This window comes from Hirundo rustica, chromosome Z (genome assembly GCF_015227805.2).
Source record: "Hirundo rustica isolate bHirRus1 chromosome Z, bHirRus1.pri.v3, whole genome shotgun sequence".
In the NCBI taxonomy this organism is placed as follows: domain Eukaryota; kingdom Metazoa; phylum Chordata; class Aves; order Passeriformes; family Hirundinidae; genus Hirundo; species Hirundo rustica.
The window spans coordinates 22,306,180-22,320,660 of NC_053488.1; the positions used below are offsets into that span (position 1 = coordinate 22,306,180).

At 41.0% G+C, this 14,481-nt stretch overlaps 3 protein-coding genes across 8 annotated transcripts in view; 1 reads left to right on the forward strand and 2 right to left on the reverse strand.

Moving 5' to 3' along the window:
- Nucleotides 1-5,243, reverse strand: part of LOC120765748 (myogenesis-regulating glycosidase-like) — a 28,903-nt gene extending 23,660 nt beyond the window's left edge. Inside the window, exon 1 of the mRNA XM_040090916.2 lies at nucleotides 5,105-5,243. The gene's annotated coding sequence lies outside the window, so the exon portion shown is untranslated. The remainder of the gene's footprint in view (nucleotides 1-5,104) is intronic.
- Nucleotides 838-6,516, reverse strand: NUDT2 (nudix hydrolase 2). Of its 4 annotated transcripts, none has more exons than XM_040090921.2 (3): nucleotides 6,429-6,516; nucleotides 5,105-5,262; nucleotides 838-1,739 (listed from the first exon to the last, which is right to left on the reverse strand). In XM_040090921.2, exons 1-3 carry the CDS (start codon nucleotides 6,470-6,472, stop codon nucleotides 1,426-1,428), a joined length of 516 nt encoding a protein of 171 aa, XP_039946855.1. In that variant the 5' UTR covers nucleotides 6,473-6,516; the 3' UTR covers nucleotides 838-1,425. The 4 variants fall into 4 exon arrangements, with proteins under 4 accessions (XP_039946855.1, XP_039946857.1, XP_039946856.1 ...); XM_040090923.2 differs by lacking the exon at nucleotides 6,429-6,516 and adding an exon at nucleotides 6,101-6,374; XM_040090922.2 differs by lacking the exon at nucleotides 6,429-6,516 and adding an exon at nucleotides 6,014-6,373.
- A 94-nt stretch (nucleotides 6,517-6,610) lies between these two features.
- KIF24 (kinesin family member 24) overlaps nucleotides 6,611-14,481 on the forward strand; it is a 29,827-nt gene continuing 21,956 nt past the window's right edge. For 2 of the 3 annotated variants that reach the window (XM_040089771.1, XM_040089773.1), the window contains exons 1-3: nucleotides 6,611-6,744; nucleotides 8,884-8,966; nucleotides 12,254-12,881. In XM_040089771.1, coding sequence (XP_039945705.1) covers nucleotides 12,268-12,881 — 614 coding nt within the window. In that variant the 5' untranslated portion in view covers nucleotides 6,611-6,744; nucleotides 8,884-8,966; nucleotides 12,254-12,267. Of the gene's footprint in view, nucleotides 6,745-6,870; nucleotides 6,933-8,883; nucleotides 8,967-12,253; nucleotides 12,882-14,481 lie in introns of those variants that run through there. The other variant, XM_040089772.1, reaches the window with a different exon arrangement.

A 14,481-nucleotide genomic window follows, 5' to 3' on the forward strand; every position in this document is an offset into this window, starting at 1 on the left:
ATGATCATAGTCACACCCCTTGGAATTTTGTCCAAGGAGCACATCACTGGTTACCCTCCAAAACATTGACAGGCTTTGGGAACACTAGGTAAGCAGTGCCATTAAAACGGAAATACTGGCTTGGAGCTGAGCTAGTGTGTTCATTACTGCCGAATGGGCAGAACCGATGACTTGCTAATGACTCTCTAACTCCAACTTAGTATGCTAATCTTGCTCATAAACACGAAGGCAGCAACATCATTGTTTACACAGCACTGATTAAATGGTATCTCAAACAATAATGAAAAACCAAGACTGAGAGTGCATAGGCTTTTAAGTCTTCTCTCCCACTCTCACTGGTGGTTACATTCTCTGCCACCACCAGAATGAACACTTCTGAGCAGTGTTCATAATCAAAATAAAGCCTGACTGTAATGTGGAGGAGCACTGAAGTTTTTTATGTGTGTATACACATATATATTTACATATAAAAGCCTCCTTATAGTGCATCCCTTTTTTGAAATTATAAATATATGCATTTTAAAATCATTCCACTGGAAGATAATAGAGTGACGAGCAAGAGACTCCTGTCACACTGGTACCAATATTATTAACTTCTGCTGCCCCAAAAGACAAGTGGCTGCAGCCATAGAAGCACTGATATTATGAAACAAACACAAGATTGCACATAAGTTTGGATATCCTGTGCAGAAAGTGAATTAAGTACCCTTTGCCAACCCCCTGGAAAATGTATGGCTAAGGTGTCTGTTAAAGATCAAAAAACCAAGAGAGGTAAAATAACTTCAAATTACCACTTAAATACTGTACCTCAACAATTTACTAAGACTCTCTGGATGGAAAATATTCTCACAACAGTACATTAGGGCTGTACATAAATACATGATACAAACAAAAAAGACCTGAAATGATATGACAAGTTATCACTGCATATCACTGAAAGAGGTGGCAATAGAACTACTGCTTTCTCATTTGAAATTCAAAGTATGACTTCTGCAGTAAGTGTTTTGTTATTAAAAATCCCCATATGCTCATTTTCCCAACTCTCTAGCTTTACATCAGCAAGTCAAAATCTATCAAGTGTTTCATTTTTCAAAAATACCTGAAATGGTTGTTCAGCACTTCAAGGAAGCAAAAGAAAGGGGGGAAAAAAAGAAAAAGAAAAAGACACAAGAAGTCTTTTGTTAGCTCTGGGCTTCAATTCAGACATCTATGGCTTATGGTTCAATCAGACTATGCTTTTTTGTGCTAGCTAGAGACAAAAGCACAATTTCTTTAAAAGCTCCATGTATTCTCACTGAATCTCTACAGATTAAAAAAAAAAAAAAAAAAGCTACATTTCTGCAATCATATAATGCTTTCTCCAGTTTGAAACATAAAAAGCAGACCTGTCTCCTCAAGAAATCCCCTTATACTTCACAAAAACACTTATTCTCTGGAGCAGAGAAACTGATGCACTTCTTTCAGCGTTGCTTGCATATCCTCATATTCCGCAAATTTGCAGGCATCCTCCAGCTTCAGCCACTGGAAAGCTTGGTGCTCCTCTGACAGTTTAATTTCTGTGTTGCAGTCCTTCATTTCTGCCAGCCAGTACACGACGGTCTTAGGCTTGCCACGGACAGGGTAGTGCAGCTCTTTCTTGTAGCCCTCGATGAGGGTGAGCTGGCTGGCCTGCAGACCAGCCTCCTCCTGTGTTTCCCGGAAGGCTGTCTGCAGGTCATCCTCCCCTGGGTCCACATGGCCTGCCAAGAGGGTGGAAAAGTAAATCCCTGGGAAGGAAACTCACATTTTGCTTTAATCAGGAAACACTGGGAGAAAGAGATGAGAGTGCATGGTAGCTGACACAGGATGAAATGGAAATTGGAGAACAGAGATTGCTTTTCCAGACCTTATGTCTTGATTTATCTTTGTCTTGTGGCTTTTAGGACAATTTTTTATCCCTCACCTTCTGAAACCCCCATTGGCCTTCTCAGCACCAGGCATCTTTTCCTTCCCACTCCTTTCCTCCACTTCTGGAGTACTCTACACCCATAATGTTCCAACTCAGAATATACTGAGGACTGAGTCCCTCATTTTCCCTTTCTCCAGTTAGAGTGGAGACAGGTCATGTGAGAGTCTTAATGCTCTCTCAGCCATGTCCTCTCACATAAGCTTAAGGCTCAATCCTGCGAAATTCTTACTTGTGCCAATAGTCCAGAAAAAACAGGACCAGGTACCGCTGTGCATCATTTAAAAGGTGGGTTTCATTTAGGCAGCTAGGGATTTTTTCTCTTCCATACTCCTCTCTGAAACAAGCAACAAATCTAAAAGCCAGTCCTTTCACCAGCTGGGTAGTTCTCCTAGGACACATCATTTATTTTATGTTGCTCAGAATGAGAGGTGCCACTACAAACAATGGATAAATATAACACATCCCCAGCCATTTGTACTTTTGTTGAGAAATGTCAGATTTGGTTTTCTCATGAAAGCTCCAGACCAGAGCAAAAATAGAACAAGTCAAGCAATACCTCAAAAAAAGCAACATAGCAGGAGCTGGGACATTTTAGAAGGAAAAAAAAAAAAAAAAGTTTAAGATCTATTTTGTCCCTGGTGTCACTCTCTTTTCTATGTAGCTGGTAGCTCTAATTTCATCAGAGATGAACTGTTCCTCAGGTCCCAGGTAAACAAAGCCTGCTTTTTGCACCACAACTGGGGTTATGTGGGAAATTTGTTTTGCTTTTGCAACAAGTCCCACTCACTTCCTTTCCTGTATATCAAAAAGTGTGAACACCTCTTATAACATGACCTCAAATGTAAAATACACTTTTCTTTCAAGCAGCAGCTATGCAGAAATAAGCATCTGATGTTGATACCTGTTGATAACCTCAGGTCAGAGGGCAGTAAGTTGCCAAGTTTGTGCAGTACAGTCTACCCAGAGAGCAGAAAAAGAATGGCAGGCAGCACCTCACACACCACAGCTTTCAGATCCTCCCGCTTGTTTCCACTAGTGCAGTTCCAACAGACTGAGAAGGAAAATAAACCCTACATCCCCTTCCCATCAGTCTCAGCTAGTGCAAAGTTGCAATCCTAGGGGCAGAAATAAGGCTGATGAGGTTCATGTGAGGGGATCCAAACAAGTCCAGTTTAATCCCATAAGAGTTGCAGCTCTTTATAGAACTTTTAAAATAACAAGGTACAGCTGTAGCTAAACTGCTTTTTGTGTGTGCTTTGAGAGACAATTGCAACTTCTCCTTCTGGAGCATCACATACAAGTTATGTTACCATATTGCACATCCCAGGGACACCTTGGAAGACCACTCCTATCACAGATATTATAAATGGAATAGCTTCTCTTCATTAAATTCCCCCAAATCAATACTAAGCTTCTATTACAGGTTACCATCAGATTGTGACTTTTGATCTTTAAAATCTTAAACAGTGTGTTGAGGCAGGTGATTCTCCCCCTCTCCTCTGGTGCAACGCCCCCTGCAGTGCTACATCCATCTCTGAAGTCCGCAGCAAGGGAAGGACATTGACCTGTTGGACTTAGTTCAGAGAAAGCCATGAATATGATCAGGGAGTGGAGCACTTCTGCTTTGGAGACAGGATGAAAGAGTTGGGGTTGTTCAGCCTGGAGAAGAGAAGGCTCTGGGGAGACTTTAGAGTCCGTTCTGGTGCCTAAAGGGTGGTGGTTTATAAGAAAATTGGGGACTTTCGAAAAGGGCCTGGAGTAACAGGAGAAGGGCTCCTGCTTTTCATCTAGGAGATGGCAGACTCAGACTACAGACAAAGAAGACTTGCTTTTACAATGAAGGTGGTGAAACACTGGCACAAGTTTCCCAGAGAGTTGGTGAGTGCCCCATCCCTGGGAACAGCCAGGTTGGACAGGACTCCAAGCAACCTGCTCTAGTAGAGGATGTTCTTGCCACTGGTGGGGGCCTGGACCAGACAACCTTTAAGAATCCCTCCCAACCTAACTATTCTGTGGTTCTGGGTGTGTGAGATGTATGCTTATGAGACAAGTAGCTCCCTACCAAAATGCCTACAAGTAATTTAAATCACTTGTCCAGAATTACTGTGTTCCCAAGGAGCCTTTCCACAAGCATTTCTTCTCACAACAATCAGTCATGTCCCAGCAGATGTTTAGCTTTCCACTGGGCTGCAAACACAGCTCCCTTAGGCTCTTGGAATAGACAAAGGGGGAGGTTTGGAAAGTTTTGCTCTTTTTCTTAATAGGAGAGCCTAGCTGACACTGTTAAATTTTTTTTCCCCTCCCCAATTTTTCCCCTCCCCTCCCCTCATTTATAAACTGCTGCACCATGCTTTGAAAGCACCGCATCTGGTGGAGGCAGAGGAGTAAAGTAAAAATGATCAGGAAGAAATCTCAGGTGACAAAAACAGCAAGCAAGAAGATCTACAGGGAACCTGAAGCATTTCTGTGTTGCACCTTTCCTGGTACCAGGGCTGTTATTATATACTGCCAAATAGTGGCTCTGCCACGTGCCTTTACAGAGAAGGTGCTGCTCTGTCCTGGGACACAGGGCTTGTCTTCTGCTCTGAGGCCTCACCTATGACCAAGAATGGCTGGTAAAGTTAATTCTCCAACCTGTCCCTCTCATCTCTACTGCATTAGGCAAGTGAACTTCATCAATGATCTCCTGCATCTCCTAAGAAAGGTGAAATAAAGTGTACTGTTACAGATTTCAGTCCACCTTCCTGCAAACTGTGACCCCTCTAACCATATATGGGTCAAACAATCCTGCACTGGCAATAGAGATGCTTGGCAAAGGATCAGACCCAAGGCAAGAAGGCAGAACATTCCCTCATTACCCCGCTTCAGTTGTATGCTCATCTTGTCAGAAACATCAGATACTGGAGGAGCTCAGTTGGGTGACACACCCTGCCCCAACGCAAATCAGTCATGCCCCATACTTTGTATAAACACAACTTGCAGAGGATTTCAGCCTCAAAACTGCCCTGTCAGCTGCCTCAGGAGCACCATCAGACAAACAGCATTGACAGCAGCTACTCTCAAGTGGTAACTGCCACTCTAAATTAACCTCAGCCAAAATCCACTCTGCAGCCTGACACAAATGACCTCCACGAGTGTTATCAGAACGAGAATCACCTTTGGGTGGGGTCCAGTGGTGGGTCCCGTAGGATGTCTGAAGCAGGAGGTACTCGATGCTGTCAGTGACCTTAGAGGACGGTGCTGGTTGCAGCCTCCTGTAGATGATCAAGCCACAGGCTCTCACAGCCATTCCCCTCTGCCAACCACACCAGGAGCTATGGAACAGTACAAAATACGGGGCTCAGACCAACTGTGTTTAGCCAGCAAACACTTACCAGCGCAGTAAAAAGCTGTCCACCCCTCTAAAGTTACAATAGAATTAAATTGTATCTTACTAGCTACTTTTGTAAAAACCTTTCCTTTAAAAAAAAAAAAAAAAAAAAAAAAAAAAAAAAAAAAAAAAGGTCATTGAGAACCATGAGAAATGACCTGCGTGTCATTTCTTTGCTGCTGATAGATTACAAACTATATTGTGGGGAGGAGAAAAATTACCAAGCAAAAGGAAAGCCACGGATTAACACTCTGGAACTTCTCCACTGCAAAACTCTGCACAGAAGTAATATCTCAACATTATTGGAACTGGCATATGGAAATAATCATTCTGGAAAGTTTCCCTGGAGCACTGAACTCCTCTGCAAATCAGGGGCAAAGCTGAGAAAATGAATGACAAAGGACAGGCTCTCTGCTGTCTCGCCTAGACATAAGGCTGACATACAAAACTAAAAGCTTCTTGGCACGTGTGTTAAGCACTGATTTGATGTAAACAATAAGGAACACACATCTTAAGTGATAAATATTGTCAGCGATAAGCTATGCAGCTAGCATGAGCAGTCCTACAGAGAAAAAGAGGGAAAGCAATGGAGACGAGCAACCCATGTTACAAATCTGGTCAATTCCCACACAGTTATGGGCAAAGCTTTGCATTCTGACAGAAACGTAAAAGAAAAGAAAAGCAGACAACTTTACAGAACACTGTTTTCCTGGGAGGCCAAGAGTGTGGCACCCCCAGCTTCCAACACGGGAAACCACAGCACGGAGCCCTTCACCACCAACCACGCCCTGGACGACGCTCAGCTCTTCTGGTCAACCACTTCAACCGCTTCCATTTGTTCCTGATCAGCCATAAGGACAACATCCCCGCTCTGGCCCCCACAGCCCCGGGGCCAGCCCAGGGAACCAGCACCACCTCCCGTGCGCGCCTGGAAGGACAAGGACAAACACCAGCAGGGCCCCGCCGCCGGCGCCTGGCGTCACGCGGCCCCACTACTTTTCCCTCTCCTCCCCTCCCGCCGAGAGTCGCCTCCGCGCCCAGGGAAGGGGACACTGGGAACGAGGACAAGCGTCACCCCGACAGCGGCCACCATTGAACCCCCGCCCTCACCTCTGCTTTCGGGCCCGGCAGTGGGCGGGGAACCAACACATCATTGGCGTCAGCCTTAACCAATCGCAGCGGCAGCGCCCCGAGTGGTACCCACTCCCTTCTTGTCCCGCCCCTCTCCTTCCCTTAGGCCCCGCCCCATACCTGAGAAGGTCTCGGATTGGCCTCTCGCCGCAGAGACGTGCCCCATCAGCCCCTCTCCCGTCTCTCTATTGGCTGGCTGTGCGCGCAAGGCTGCGCGCGGGCGTTTGAAGCGGGGAAAGGCGTTGTTGCCATGGAGACGCGGCTTAATGGCCGCCGCCGAGCGGTGCGGCGGCCGGTGAGTGAGGGTGCACCCAGCCCCGAGAGGACGGGGACGGGGACAGCTGGGTCAGGGAGGGTTCTGGGGACACCGCCCTGACCGGCCCCAGCGGGCTATAGACGGGGAAAAGCCGTGGTGGGGCAGCACGGGGAAGGATGAGACATGTCCCTCCTTCGGACACGCGGTGCAAGTCCGGACGCGTGGCGGTTTGTTTTGCTACATTTTTATAATTATAGAATATTTTTCAATTATGTATTTTATATATTTTATACATAGAACATAGTTTATTTAACATGTAAAATATGTAAGTGCAATTAAAACTATATATTTATATATTTATGTTCAATATATAAAATACTTAAGTATAATTTAAAATACAGTTTAAATATATTTTATATAATATATAAAAATCTTTTAAATGTTTTTATATTTTAAAAATTAAATACAATTTTAAAATTATAAAAGAAACCTTGAGGGGCATTTGGTAGATCCTGCTGGAAGGATGACCTCAGGCACGATTTTCAAATAATTATCACCCTGCTATAACTCGTGGGTTATTTTCTCGGCACGTGGTTGAATATTGGACACTTCCAATATTCAATATTCCAGTATTGGACACTTCCACTTCTCCATGCATCTGTTCCTTGCAGCTGTCGGGATCAGCTGCAGGATGGGGCCTCCTCTGCTGAGGTCACCAGGCTATACTTAGTATGGAGAGAGGAATAAAATACTCTGAAATACTTTGTGGGGAAACAATCTCCAATATTTTTTTGTTTGTAATCCAGTTTGAATGACATTAATAGCTTTGGCAACTTCCTCAAGGTAAGTCAGTGGCAAAGGAAACCCCCGTTTCTTACTTACTGCTGCAAGCAGCAGACCTGTGTCAAGCTTCAGCTGTAAAATAGCTGCCATTTAGCATTGCAACCATTCCCACCTCTCCAGCTGCTTTTGCTGTACTGAAGCTGTAAGTGGTTATCTGTTCAGCTTCAAAACAGCCAAACACTTTTTCCAAGGAGCAGTGGAATGTTTAATGCCCTGTTGTTTACATGCAGGGTAGAGTAATCCTATGATCTTCCAAAGGGATCTGCTGCAACGTCAACCATAGCTTCACAGATCCCTACCTGTTGCATTAAACTAAAATTATGGGCTTGTTTTACAACACAGATTGTCTCTTGTTGTGGAGCTTGTCTTAAAAAAGTGCAGCTGCAGCCTGACCCTTTTCTTCACAGGAATGCTCTAATTCCCAAGGAATGGGTTCAGAATGATTAAAGGTAAAGCACTCTGTGTGGTGCTCTGGGAAAGCAAATTAGCCATTCACTTCTGGAGGGTTAAACCAGATTTGGCTTTGGATCACCTTAAAAAAAAGAGCTTAATATTCAAATTAATAAGGAATGAAGATGGAAGGATAGTAACAAGAATTAATACGTTCCCGTTTCTGTATTCATTCTTTGCTTCTGTATTTCAAAAAACTGCAAACTCTTTGGCATGAACAGAACCTGTGGTGAAGTGCCAAAGTCTTTTTTGGGGTAAAGTGGTTGCAAGTAAAGAGTACAGTGCGCTGCTCTAGCTGCTATCAGGATAAGAAACACCCACATGCTACACATATTTACCAACTCTTAAAACTCTTAAGTTTTATTTTATAAGGCACTTGTAGAACACAATGGTTTACACTGAAAACAAGATAGTGTTTTTGTTTTGTGTGCTGGTTAACAATTTCTATGTTTCTCAAATACCCTTGAAAATCATGACTAAAAAAATTATTTAATGATCAGGCTAGCGTTTATGATTCAGAGTGATTTCCTTAGACTATATGCAGGACAAAATGTATTGTTTGCATTTGTAGGAGTACCATGTGAGATTTCCTCACTTTATTTTGCTAATTTAAATAGACATAATTATGCTGGTGTTCTCTCTCAGTGGTGACACTCAGAAAATAATCTAAGTCTAAAACTGTCACTCTAAATCATCCAAAGTTGTCAGGTCAGTATGAGTGAGCTAGAGCGGGATAACAGGATATATGAGGGTTATTCAAGCAAATGGGTTGCTGAGATCTTTAATATGTCAGAAGTTAATAACAATCAAGGTACAGTGGTTCAAGACTGCTTTATTCTTAAAATAATCTCTATGGGCCTTTTACATCATTTATTTTATACACAGTGATTGACACTCACTGAATATCCTTGAAGACCTTTCCTCCACCTTGAGAAGTGCACTGAGAAGGAAAAGATCTTGTGAAAGAGGTAATTAATAATTAAAAGCATTTTAAAATGGAGAATCTGTTCCTAGAGCGTAATTTTGTTCTAAGTTAATTTCCTTCAGGACAGAAAAATGTAGCCACCTGTTTCTGTTATTTACACCTGACTTTTCTTTCTTTCATCAGCTTTATGACCTTTAAAAAGCCTCTAATACTAAAGCTGAGGAAGAGTTCTCTGATGACAAGCTGCGATCTAATTCCGTGGTTAAGCTAGTCCCTTTTATATATAATGGTGGGTTTTTTTTACAGCAAGCACTTGTGCACAACCAGCATCTGGAAGTCTTTTAAGATCTTTGTAAAATGTCTTGGCATAAGAAACAAATTGTAGAGAACTCATGTTTGCCACATAGAGGTGTCAGGCTGGATGCCTCTGGAGAATTATACCTCCACACTCACCTCTTTCTCAAAAGATATTATACCGAACTATTTCAAGAAGTCGTAGTCTTTTATCTCAACCCTGTTTTCAGTGAAGCTACCCATGTCTTTGTGGGGAACAAGACCTAGGTTTTGATAGGAAAATACCACACTGAACAATGGTATGTTTTTCTGCACCAGGACACATTGTTCTCATGGGTGAACAAATAAGTGAGGAAGTAGTGGCTGTTACAAGACTAAAAGTCTTCTGCCTTTTTTTGCCAGAAGATGGCATTAACAATTTAGGATTCTTGAAAATCTCCTCTTAGTTTCTGCAAAGAATTTATTTTGAAGAATTTTATATATGTTAGGAAAAGCATGTTCAAAGATCTCTACCGGATTGGATGAATTAAAGTATTATTTTAATAAGGAGAAATATATCCCATTTTTTAGACCATCAGTGATTGAAAGGTGAGAAGAGTTTCACTGGCAATTGCAGCTTTCCCCGAGTTCTTTCATGTTTGAACCACGCAAAAACTTTTAGCAATTGTCTACTCTCAAGTTTTAAAGTGTTCAGAAATGCTGGAACCGCTCATTATGCCAACGCCTATTTTTTTTTCTGTATTTAATTAATTTGTTACTTCTCTATTAGTGAACATTTTGTTTTCCTAGCTTGTGAATTTCCTGTCCTGTCAATAAGGAGTTGCTGGAGTATCCCTAAAACCACTTAGATCCAGTAAGATTTATTATATCTGGGAAGGCAGATCTCAGGTCTCATTAAGACGCCAAGTCTCATTAAGAAGCCATTTAGTTGCTTTCAGATGGCACAGAGCCTTAGCCAATTAGCCACAGAGAACTGCTTACACGGCTCTTGTATCTTCTGCAGTACCTACATTACTTGGATTTTCCTAATGCTGAGAATTCTTCTGACTTGTCACTCTGTATAATAACAACCTGTTATTTCTAGCTATTTAAATATATTTTGTTTCATTTTTAATTAGAACCTTGACCTTCAAATCCATTATTTTCTCCCCTTGTCTGCTGTTTTTTTTTTTTTTTAGAAAGGGTCTCCATTGTTTCTGTTTTTATTCTTTTTTCTCTCTCCTGTGTTCACCATTATGATTGGAACAGAGGCTGGCACTGAATTAGGGTCTTTGGACACTTTGTAATTAATTCAAGGATGTATAAAGATGTAGCTGTAATCTAGGATATAGATGGAGAGTAGACAAAATAAATTTATTGGATTACTTTTGTCTTTAATAGATTCTCAACACTTCTTAGATTGGTGTCTTGGCCATGGGTTCTAGCTGCTCCTTTCATCAAACAGAAGTTTCCCATGGCAGTGCATACAGAGAGTTGCACAGCACCTGTACTGGTTTTACATTTAAACCTACCTTATGTAAGAAAGGGAATTTTTCCAGAATGTAATTCTTTAAATGGAGTCTCAGGTTCCTGTGTGTTTTTATATGTTATAGAAGTTGGCAAGTGGTGAATGCTTGAGCACACATATGGTATTTCGTCTCCCTGGTCTCTGGATTTGCTGTCCTCTCTTGTCAGTTTTGATTTCCCCCTCCCAGGATCTAGCAGCCTCAGCAGTGACTCTAACTTTACCTCAGGATTCAGAATCATGTTGCCTACACGTTAAATAAATTCACTTCCATGGGAATTTTTCGGTCTTGGAGTTTGTTGTTGTTGAATCTTATAATTTTACCTAAAGCAGATTCTAAGTCATTTTAGATGTTCTCTACTGCACGTTTTGGTCTCTGTAATATCTTACACAGTCAGCACTTCATATATTAATCCATATGATTTTATTGTTGTTATTACTTCAACATAATGTATTAATTAATTACATGGACTCAAATTTGGGGATGACCTTATTTTCTTCTATAATGTTACTGCAGAAAGCCTTGAAAATCCTCACAAAGAATCTACCCTGAACTACAGGGAGGAAAACTTAAATAATTTGTTTTTGTTGAGTCTTATTGTGAACTCCAAACATGAGTAAGAGCAGTCTTTGTTAAGGTCCTAGACTGAACAGAGATATGAGAAGGCAGTGGGTAACAGATAATTGAAGTGCTGTCATTTTTATGTTTTATGGAACAAGTAAAAATATCTGTAGATATTAATCCTTTGGGATACAGACAGCTGCACTATGCATTGCCAGTAAGACATAAGTGAAGAACTTGAGGGATTTGGGGCATACTTTTCAGTGGTTCATGTTTCTTTTTGGTTTCCCAAGAATGCAAGTCTGGCATTCCAGTGGCATATATAGATTTAGAGAAAAGCTGTCTTTCAGATTTTGCAGAATTGTTGTTTTGGTTTTTCTGTCAAGGAGACTCAGAAATGCTCACAAGATTCATGACATAAAAGAGAAAGTTAACACAACAAAACTACAGCTTTGCTATAGTTCATCTGTAAAATGAATGGTCTTAATTAGGCAGCTTGAGGTGAAGGCAAGTGCAATTTTTCTCCTGTGGTTAGTTAACCAGGGGTGGCTGAACCATGTTAGACCACATGCCTTGATATTAAATTGAGTGTCTAAAATTAGGCATTTTACATTCTATATCTTGAGGACAGGGTTTCAGTAGATGTGGCACTCATCAAGTAGACATCAGGCATGTAGGAACTCTGTAGCAGTAAGTAATATAGCCTTGTGCATTTACATCTTGTGTATTGCATATAATTTTAAAATATAGTTTAATGGATAAAATATTTGTTTCATGTTTTAGTTTATTGTTGTTATTGCTATTTTCTGTAGCGTTTGTCAGTCTACTGTATGGTAAACTTGGGGTTAAACAAGCCTCTACCCTAACTGCAAGTAATGACATCAGAAAACGTGCCGTTTCTTCATTAGTAACTTTGTCAGATGTGATGTTTCATATGATTCTAATGCTTATTTTGTTTGATTTCTTGTAGGCTCTAGGTTGAAGATGGCATCATGCCTTTATGAATGCCTTTGTGAAGCAGAACTTGAAAAATACTATCCTCACTTTGCTGCCTTTGGTCTTCAGAAAATTGATGAGCTTGCCAACGTTTCCATGGAAGATTACACCAAACTGGGGATCCATGACATAAATGACCGCAAGCGTCTTCTTCAGCTCATTAGAATAATCAAAATTATGCAACAGGACGGTATTTCAGACTTAAGCAAGCAAGATTTTCAACCACTTGGCCTTTTCATTCCACCTCAGGTGACCAGGTCAGGACCCCGTAGACAGCTGCATTTCGAGTCCTTCTGTGAAGAAAATGATGGAACAGCTGAAGACTCTGAACATGAATTGTATAATTCACCTGATTTCAGTGCCAATGAAGAGAAGAACAGTGTAGGGGAAATGCTGGGACACATTCCACCACACGATTCAGAGCCAATCAGATTAACTAGAAGAGACCTAAATATTCCTGGAATAGGTACAGAAAACGACCTCAGCTGTCCAACAGTTTCTGATGATATTGCTCCTCTCCTGGGGGATTCTGAAGTTCCTATTATACAAAGAGTAAATCATATTTCAGGGTATAATTATGGACTACCTCATTCCTGTATCAGGTAATAACCACTCACCTTTATTTTGCTAATACTTCAGGTTAGTCATAATTAATAGTTTCTTAATTATGGAGCAGAATCTGTCTTCCTCACCTCCAAATAAATAATCCAAACACTACAATGCACTACAGAGCAATGCAAAGTCTTACAGACAAGGGAGATATTAATAAGCATTTTCAACTCTCCAAGTCTAATAGAAGGAATCAACTGAATTTGACCAGTTGCTACTCACCAAGGTTGTCTAAGAATAATCTTTATTGTCTTTCAGAGTTTAAGGCTTTGTTTTCTTGGTATTTGAACCAATCTTTTTCTTTCCGTAGGACTATCTCTTAAAATATTATTTTTCCAAAATAGGGCACTGCCTATTAAATGTGTCAAGCTTTTCCTGCTAAAAATGATACAGGCTGTGATGTCTATATTTGTTTATAAAGAAATTTCTGAACTGAAGCTTTAAAAGGAAACAGAATTAATACAGCTGGGAAGGGTTACAGACCTGGTGGTGAGAGGGACGCCTTGCAGCTGCTCCTTAGGCATCTGATCTGAAGCTTCCATTCTTTTCTCAGTGTTTAGTACTAGAGGGGCTGTGGTTATCATGAACCATTGGTAAATCTACCCTGGCAACATTTTTAAAGCACCGAATATTTTTTTCCTGATTCAGCAGCAGAGCACATACACCTCTGCACAGGTAATGCCGCCATCTAGCTTGTTGCAATGCAGTCATGGTAGTTAAATGAAGTGAAGAGAGGTAGTTTTATGAAGTTAGGTCTGGTCTGGGAAGGTTGTGAGGAAAGATTTTGTACAGGGAAAGATCTATGGAGTTGAGGTGTCAATTACAGCTCTCACTGAGAATGCATGTAACCTGGAGGGATAGATGCTGCTGCCACAGTGGAAAAGTATTAAGGTGGCACAAGTTTAAGTAGAGCACTTAAACTGTGAAATGCAAGACAAAGGTTTATAACTCCCGTTAGCTGGAAAAAACATCATTCCCACCTTCTGGAGAAGTGCACTAACCTGCAATATATATTGATACCTGGGTGCATTCTCTGTCTCTTCTGGAAGTTAAGCCAATATGCTGCTAAAAGGACAGGATTTATAATGTTAGCAAATTTAAAAAATGATTTATTATTAAACCTAATGGCTCAACTAAAGAAGTTAAAGATTTTTAATCCTGCAATAGAGTCATGTTCTTCATTGTTCTCATTTTCTTTCCTTGTTCTCTTCTTTTGTAAGCACATTCTTCTGTGCCTAGCATTGTAGTTCATCCCATGGGCTTTCTGCATCCTCCTCCTGATATGCCTCAACCTAATTTTCTCATGTTTGCAGAGTTGCGCATTTCAGGCAGGCTTGGAGAAGCATGATTACACTCAGGTTTGTGATTGCTGTTTCACGAATGCTTAACATTGCATCCATTCCCATGTCACCTTGTAATTTGACCACTGTGAAGGCTTATCAAGTCTCATTTATGAGAAATATTGGAAAACACAGACATGGTTTCAGATAGCTAAAAGACAAAGAACTCTTTTAATATGTTCAATTTATTTTGAGCTTGCCCACAGCAAGTAACTTGATTTTGCTAAGACATAATGGTTCCTCTGACTTATTA

What these genes read in the sequence shown, in the direction of transcription:
- NUDT2 (XM_040090921.2), bottom strand. Translation starts at nt 6,472, where the DNA reads ATGATGTGTTGGTTCCCCGCCCACTGCCGGGCCCGAAAGCAGAG. An exon ending in TGCCGGGCCCGAAAGCAGAG is followed by an intron (nt 5,263 to 6,428) that starts GTGAGGGCGGGG and finishes ACTGTTCCATAG; the next exon opens with CTCCTGGTGTGGTTGGCAGA. An exon ending in CCACTGGACCCCACCCAAAG is followed by an intron (nt 1,740 to 5,104) that starts GTGATTCTCGTT and finishes CCCTCTTGGCAG; the next exon opens with GCCATGTGGACCCAGGGGAG.